This window comes from Anneissia japonica, unplaced genomic scaffold, assembly GCF_011630105.1.
Source record: "Anneissia japonica isolate Jap-2015-1 unplaced genomic scaffold, ASM1163010v1 scaffold287936_len456577_cov159, whole genome shotgun sequence".
Classification (NCBI taxonomy): Eukaryota; Metazoa; Echinodermata; class Crinoidea; order Comatulida; family Comatulidae; genus Anneissia; species Anneissia japonica.
This window is the reverse complement of record NW_022718077.1, coordinates 160,547-169,151: the sequence shown is the minus strand read 5'-3', so window position 1 is coordinate 169,151 and position 8,605 is coordinate 160,547. Positions and strand designations below refer to the sequence as shown.

The window sequence follows — 8,605 nt, the reverse complement described above, 5'->3', positions numbered from 1 at the left end:
ATATATATATATATATAAATGATGGCACAAATTTCAAGAAAAAATCGACAGGTTTTTTTATATTTTATCTGAGCTTTTGGTTGATAAATGAATGAATAAAAGTGGTGGTTCGCCACAAAAGAGAAAACAATAGATGTAATGGCTGTCATGAGCAAATAAAAAAAGAAAAATTCAATTCCGTATTTAAATTCCTTAATTTGTATACCATATTTAAGTAAGACGCTTGGATATTGTTGCTATAGAAGGTCACACAAAAAGACTACCTTTACGCACGTTTGTGAGACATGCACGCAATGCCGTTGCCACGATTTTAACAGTGCTGGACATCAGGGTGGAGCGACTTTACTGTAGTAATAATGTAGACCCATTTTCTTGAAAGTTGACACATTTTACGCAAAAACATGAAAAATCTGGACCCATTTTTAAAAAAGTTGACCTATTTTACGCAAAATATGAGAAACCTGGGCCCATTTTTCAAAAACTAATTTTGTGCATAAAAAGGCATAAGGCCTAAATAGTGTTTTGTTTGCCCTTTAACGCTGAAAATTGTATTGGAGGGGCGGGCGCAGAAAATTTTTTTTTTTTTTTAGTTTTATTTTTTTTTCTCCCGTACGCCAAAATTAACATATTAAATCGCATTGCTTGCAATTAAGCCTGTCTCACTATTTGTTTTCCAAAGGGTATTCATCAGACTCCTCCAATGAAAGACCATCTTCAATTAAAGACCGCTTTTCTGTAGTCCCAAATTAACAAATGTCTTTTATCTTTATCATTCTAATTAGAGTCCAAAGCTGCTAAAGACCATGGAAATCCCGGTCCCAAATGTGGTCTTTAATTGGAGGAGACCTGTATATGCAAGACAAATATTTTTCTTTTTGGAAATATAATAGAAAACAATGAGTTAAAGCGTTGACATGTCCACATAAGTACGAGGCGCCGTTTGCCGTACCGAGGACTTCCAATTTTCTGTCGCGCTTGGCACGTGGTGGGGTAAATTTCGTTTACGTTCGTTGATAACCGAAGGGGGGGATAGTCTACTTGGTAGCTACTTAGCTTTCAAAACAAATACCTGACAGTTTTGATGGAACGCCAAGAAAGATAAAACACCAATTGGTTCATTTCATCTCCTTAATCTTGCAGCCCTTTAAGATGGTCCGGTAAAGAGGTGTGATTAGACCTAGCTGTTATTAAAGTAGTGCTGGAGATAAAAAGGTCGGAAGCTATTGACAAAACCTTTGCCCAAAGTTCACTACAACTGAGTGTTACTGGGAAAATTAAATTCTTTTTTTAGCTAGTGGTGGCATAGCTAAGATATTATACATATATCCGGATGGAAGCCCCGGTTTGGGAGGGGGCGGGAGGAGGGTGTTTGACAGACAGCTTTCTCTTTATTGGTTCGGACACTGAATTTTCCTATTGAGAAAGTTAAAACAAGAAACACAATATGTATTTTTTTTTTGTGCGCTAATTAAAAATATGTGTTATTTTTAGCACTTTTTTACATACCAAAATGGATTTTCCGCTAAGCCATACCTCTCTTGTTTATTTATTACTAAGGTGAGGGACCTCACATATTAGCTATTAATAACACGTTGGTTGACACTCCGGAAAAAAATTCATTTTATCTAAGTTGACGATTGTATTTAATTTATACTGTCAAACCACGCTCATTGGTTAAATCTAATTAACAAATGTTTTCTATATGCTAAACTTGGCCCCATGCCGTAAGGTATGCATTTGACATTACTATTTATATGATTACTGGTTTTCTGATGGCAACGTTGCCAAGTAAACTGGTAAAATGCAGTTTGAAGATCCCCCGACACACGGCTATAAGTCTTCAATTATTAATATACTTCTGAGATTCGACAGCTTAAATACAATGGACGAAAAGTGTTTAAAAAAAAGAGGACAACAATTTAGATTTAATAAATTATTATTATTATAATTATTATTATTAGTTTATGCCTCAGTCGTCAAGCGCACACATGTAGGCCTACTTAAGTTGAAAACACCAAGGAATTGATGGCATTGACTGACGTGTTTAGCACTGATTTGGGAAAACCGACATGTAGGCCTAGGACGATTTTGTCAAGTTTAAAGGGCTCTGATTTTTTTGCTAGGACTAATATTATCTCAGTCAAATCTAACCATCAAGGAACACCTACACTCTGATACCCCTGTGTAGGCCCAGCAAGTGGACTTTAACGTGATCTCAAATTAGCATAGCCTGTGTAAACTATAAATTCACCTTTGATGTGGCAAGTTTGGACCAATCTGGCTCAATGTAGAACGCTATTCCATCAATCGCACCTGGCAAAGTCAACCCTCGAATGAAAAGAGACAGCAATACGACGTATGGAAACGTCGCTGTCAGGTAAACCACCTGTTGTTAAAAAAACGAAACAAACAAAAACAACTAAATTATAACATTCTTTACATTTAATTATTCATTCGCTCGCTCATTCATACATCATTCATTTGTTCATTCATTCATTTGTTCGTTCATTCATTTATTCATTCGTTCGTTCATTCATTCATTCATCATTCATTTGCTCGTTCATTTATTCATTCATCATTCATTTATTCGTTCATTCATCCATACATTCATTCATTCATTCTTTAATTCATTAATTCATCAATCATTTGTTCATTCATTCATTTGTTCATTCATTCATTTGTTCGTTCATTCATTCATTTGTTTGTTCGTTCATTCATTCATTTGTTCGTTCGTTCGTTCGTTCATTCATTTGTTCGTTTATTTATTCATTCATCATTCTTGTTTTCGTTCATTCATTCATTTATTCATTTGCTCGTTCATTCATTCGGTCAGTCAGTCTATCTATCTATCAATCAGTCAATCAATTAATCAATCAATCTTCATTAATTTCTTTCATTTATTCATTCATTTATTCATTTGTTTGTTCATCATTCATTTGTTCGTTCAATTATTTATTCATTTGTTCATTTATTTATTTATTCATTCATTTTTTAATTAATTCAATCATTCATTCATTTATTCATTCATTTTTTTAATTCATTTGTTCATTCATTTTATAATTCACTTGTTCATTAATTTCTTTATTTTATTCCTTCATTTTTTAAATTCATTGATTCATTTATTTTTTAATTCATTGATTCACTCATGTATTAATTAATTCACTTATTCATTAATTTATGTTCATTTATGTATTTATTCATTTATTTGTTTATTCATTCATTCACTTATTTATTCATTCATCATTCATTTATTCGTTCATTCATTCATGCATTATTTCATTCATTCATTTGTTTATTTATTCATTTTTTTTGTACGTTTATATATTTATTCATTCATCATTCATTTATTTATTCAATCATTCATTCATAATTCATTCGTTCATCAATTCACAATCAACTATTATTTCAGTTCTCCATTCATTGAACAATTCATTCGTTTATGAATTTATCCATTCAACAATTCATTTATCCATTGATTTTTCAATTTATTCATCAATTTATTCAATCAACGGTTTATTAATTTTTATTTTAAATTAAAAACAAGACGTAAACCGACTGGAAATACAAGCCGATATTAAATTATGTAAGCTAATCGGCATGTTTCAACTAACAATATAACACGTCAAACAACACATCGCACTCTCATTCTACGGGGCGCCGTTTGGGACACTGCTAATTATGTCTTTCAATAGGCATTCTGTTGTTACAAAAATAATTATGTACCACATAATAGCAATGTCCCAAACGGCGCCCCGTACATTCGATCGTCGACACCAAAACGCATAAAATATTTTATCGGTCAATTTCGTCCCGGTCAAGTATGGATGTCCAAGTGCCACTATAACTATGGACACGGCACGTAGGACTGACCAGTAGAATTATGATTCCCAGTGTCGAGTTACTGCCGTGAATTTCATTATACTATATAAATATTTACGTTTTGTCCACATCTGTGGCTATGCAAGCACAATTTTCACTTGCAGGTCAGTCAGAATAAGGTGACGTGTGCCTTACGCCGACTTCGCTCTTGTCTCTACCTCCTGATTTTCTTTTTATTCAACCCCTTTAACGCCAATACTGTTTTTCTCCTTTGATATGGGCGGTAGGCTGTACCTTAAGTATTGAGGTTTTGACCCACTTTATAAATACTTAAGCTGCTATAACGCTGTATTACGGTATGTAACGTAAACATTACTAATAAGACGATAAATCACACACTGCTCTCAATAGCCAGGCAATATAATTACCAACTGCCGCATTGATTCCTATTGCACAACGGACGACTAAACAAATACACTTTTTCTTTATAAGAAAATATTTTATAAGAGCACTGAGGCTGAAATCGCTTAAAAATAAAGGACAAAATAAGAACTAATTAAGGCTGAGATAAAATGTCAAATGAGGATTTTTTTTTCCAAGAAATAGAAAACCAACTAATCTTATCAGAAACATATTTGCAGTATGTGTTACTATGTAATACCATCTACAACACAGAACAGTAATATACTGTTGTATAATAATTCTTTTGTATGTTTGAAGTGTGTAACAATAAAAGCAATATAAGAACATTGAGCCTGAAATCGACTACAAATCGTCGCTCACATCACGAACTAACACAATTAAATTCAATTGTGTTATTGAAATAAAAAAAAAGCACGTCAAAATACGCGCTGTTGTCGTTAAGAACTTTTTGTGTGGTAAAGAATACAAAATTGCTTGACAACCAATACGCGCTCGTTTTGACACGCTACTGTGATTTCACGAACTAACACAATCTACTTCGATTGTGTTAGTTCGTGATGTGAGCGACGAAATAAGAACACTGACCCTGGGCAAAACATTTACTAGTCCTTATTTTTTTTTTAAAGTCTAAAGACACATAAATAATGTAAAGAACCTCTTACCTTTCCCGATGTTTTAATTCCCTTTGCCAGGCAGAGAAAAACCATTGTCCAGGCGAGAATAAGGCAGATGGCCAACTCCCAGCGCACCTCACCTAATTCGTCTATACCATCGCTTATCCCTAGCACACGATTACTGAACATAGAAAAATAAAATAATAAGGACGACGACAACAACAATGCGAATAACAATAAATAAATGTAATAGTTATTATTATTCTAATTAGTGGCCAAAAATGCTAAAGACCATGAAAACTCCGGTCCCAGAAGTGGTCTTTAATTGGATATAAATTATATATATATATATATATTGTATATATATATATATCTATATATATATATATCAAAAGTAATTGTATAAAAAGCAAATACAGGAGACGATAATTTATTTCACCAATATTTCGAGAGCTCTCACTCTCTTCCTCAAAATTTTATAACAAGAGTATTAACATTAATTATACTGTACAGTATGCATTTTTCCTACATTTTAGATTTGGAAGCATGTAATACAACAGAACTAGTTCGTGTGTTACTTTCTATTTTTTTTTTTTTAATTTAATTATTTGGGGGTTAGCGCGAACGCAGTCCCCCGCTACCATAAATTTTACACCCGAGTTCCCCACATTTGGGGGAATCGCAAGGGTCAACCACAGCTAAGTGCAATGCCGTGGCCTCGCCTTGGGAGGACTTCCTTCTTGATCAAAGTCTCTCCTGTGCCAGGTAAGTATGCTTCAATCCCGAAGGGTATGACTATATATACAAATACATTGAATGTAAAATCTAAATGTCATTATTAGTCCTTTTAATTGTCATAATAACTATATAACTTCATTAAAAAAAATATTATAGTATTATTTAACTATTTCAAAAACACTGTAAATATCAATGAAATTCAGAATTGAATTGAAATATTTAATGATTTCAAAAGTATTTCAAATAGGCTATATTTGGTTTATGAATATTCATTTCTTTTATAGCGGGTACAAAGGAATAATCACTTCCGGAGAAAACAAAAGCCCTCAGGATAAAGCCATGACGGAAAGTTTGAGAGACTTTACAAATTCCATGTCGTTTTTACAACATGGAAATTAAATATAATATAGTAGGTCATATATATTTATTATATATATATATATATATGTCTATGTATGTATGTAAATTTCGACCTTCAAAGTTACAATAAAGAAGAAATTGACTGATATTGACAATAACAATAATAATGTTAACATAATGTTTCACTGCATTAACAATGAACAATATAGGCTTTAAAACATTAAACAAATATTTACGACTTTACTAATTAGTAACGAAAATACAATATTATAATTTTAAAGTTAATATATAAAAGATATAATATAGAAATACTCACTCAAAATATTCCTGGCTAGGCCGACTGTGTCCCGATGTGAAATTAGTACTATTGGTACCTTTAGAATTCATGCAATCATCTGTATTCCAATAGTGCGTGCAATCCGCCCACGGGAGAACACGCGTAAAGGAAAAATAGAGGTAGTGCAGTGTATATGCGATGATTACGTTATAGTAGATGCAGCAAAACATAGACATCACCAACATCCCGTAGCCTATGCCTAAAAGAAGATAGGAAACTCAAATAATAAACATCAATGACATAACCAACAACGCCGCGTTATTCCTAAAAAAATAAATAAATAAATAAAACTCGAAGACTAAAGGCCAACTCAGACAGCGTCGGCCGACGCAGCCCGACGCGATTTGTTGTTGCGTCGGGTCTGTGTGAGTCAAATACGTGACGCGTGGCGCTTAGACCCTTTACTGGAAGCTTTAGTGTGTGGCGCTTATAATACGATTTCACTATTTTCCATGAAAACAAGGCTGCGCTTCGCATCCATCCCTTACCCGGCACTCAAGCTGTTATTTTAAATCAGTTGCCTTTCAGAACCCCTTTTCTTGGGACTTATTCCGATCACTTAGGTCGGTGTCACAAAAGTGATGCTATAGGCACAACTACTAAATGTTAGGACTTGTAAGGACTCTCTCAATAACATTTCGTATTTATACTTAATGCGGACTCATGAATCTCTGGTACATGGTATCTTCAATAACTTGAAATCAACAAAAAGCTAAAGATCAGAAATATTCAGTCACCCAAACAAGAACCAAAAAAAAAATCACTTGTTAACAAGTTTTAAAATAAATTATTGTACTTTGCAGACACAAAGTTTTGGTTTTCATTTAGATGTTTTGTGGTTCTATTACCTTCTAATTATGCTGTTTGTACATCATTTTTATTCGAGGTCTCCGTTTAGATGATTCTAATGGGAGGCACCCAAATTGTTCTTTGAATTTAATTTAAGAGTCACGCAAAACGAGGGTATAAAAGAGACAATACGCCGGATCCATACTGACAAACCAACACAATGTGCAACATGTTCTACTCTGCGGGATAAGAGTCGGATTGCAATTTTTTTATACTTTCATAATTTTTATTCGCACGCATACCAACAACATTCAATGTCACAACATCTTTCTAGGTACCTATTTACACGAATCCGGGGGCGAGCAAACTTTGGTAAAGTACTTTGCCCCAAGGACTAAACGTGATAAACGACGCTCTCATCGTCGTGTCGCGAGCCATTCTTCAAATTGTAATTATGAAATATACCATCATTACGCTACTAACTTTAAATCGCCACAGGAACACAAATTAATTGGCCTATGAAGTAATAAAATATTAGGTTGTCGCATTTTTCCTACTGTTATTAATAATTGTTTGCCCTTATGTACTCTTATTGTCTTGTTTAAGAGTATTACTGTCTTGGTATAAGAATGATCATGGAGGTATAAAATATCTATTTTCACATCTCCATTTGGTAAGATGATGTCGCAGCAAGCAATCGCCCCACCCCCTGGAATACAAAACATAACATAACATAACAAGGTGAGATTTTTCCCTCCCTTTATTTTTCCAATTGCTCAAATTATTGGTTGTAATTTTTTATTGTTATTTCGATTTTTTTTGTATTTTTTTGATGTTTAAATATTTTAATTGGTTTTTTTTCAATATATAGATCCTATTTTATTATGAATTTTGAATATTATATATATTATATATATACACAACAAGTATTTCCTTTATTTTACAAAATCTACGAAAATCTAGCTAACTCACACCAGGAATAATTCCTCTCTCGATCGTTCGTGATTGGGGATTCATATGATATGAATCATGTCTGTGCTTCTTTTATTTGCTTTCAATGTGTTTACTTGGTAAACGTGAGAAAGTAGTTGCTGTTTCCCATCGACCATCTTGGATTTGTCATCTCGTTTCATAGTTTAAAAAAAAATAAATAAATGAGTACTCTCATTCTCCTTTTTCCAAAATATTAGGACGAGAAACTATTTTTTTTTACTTGGCTTAAATAAAGTGATATTATACGCAATCATCAGTCAATTTAAATCTAAACTAAAGCTCATCAATTTTATTTACTTTACTTTTAGAATTAGAAACACTTTTTACCATCATAATATTTCATCAGCTTTTAAAGGGCATTGAGATATTTTCATAAAACGTATACGCTATTTAAAAAAAATGGTACTGTTTATTATTATTATTATTATTATTATTATTATTATTATTATTATTATTATTATATTATTATCATTATTATTATTATTATTATTATTATTATTATTATTAGTAGTAGTAGTTGTAGTAGTAGTAG

At 32.6% G+C, this 8,605-nt stretch overlaps 1 protein-coding gene and 1 non-coding gene across 2 annotated transcripts in view; both read right to left on the bottom strand.

Moving 5' to 3' along the window:
* Nucleotides 1-7,518, bottom strand: part of LOC117110424 (sodium- and chloride-dependent glycine transporter 1-like) — an 18,771-nt gene extending 11,253 nt beyond the window's left edge. Inside the window, exons 1-4 of the mRNA XM_033253124.1 lie at nt 7,449-7,518; nt 6,271-6,490; nt 4,905-5,037; nt 2,252-2,386 (exon numbers count right to left, since the gene is read on the bottom strand). Of these exons, the coding sequence (XP_033109015.1) occupies nt 2,252-2,386; nt 4,905-5,037; nt 6,271-6,490; nt 7,449-7,518 (558 nt within the window). The remainder of the gene's footprint in view (nt 1-2,251; nt 2,387-4,904; nt 5,038-6,270; nt 6,491-7,448) is intronic.
* LOC117110447 lies at nt 5,466-5,629 on the bottom strand. The gene has a single exon (XR_004445693.1). It is a non-coding gene; the product is annotated as a U1 spliceosomal RNA (small nuclear RNA).
* Nucleotides 7,519-8,605: the final 1,087 nt, after the last annotated feature.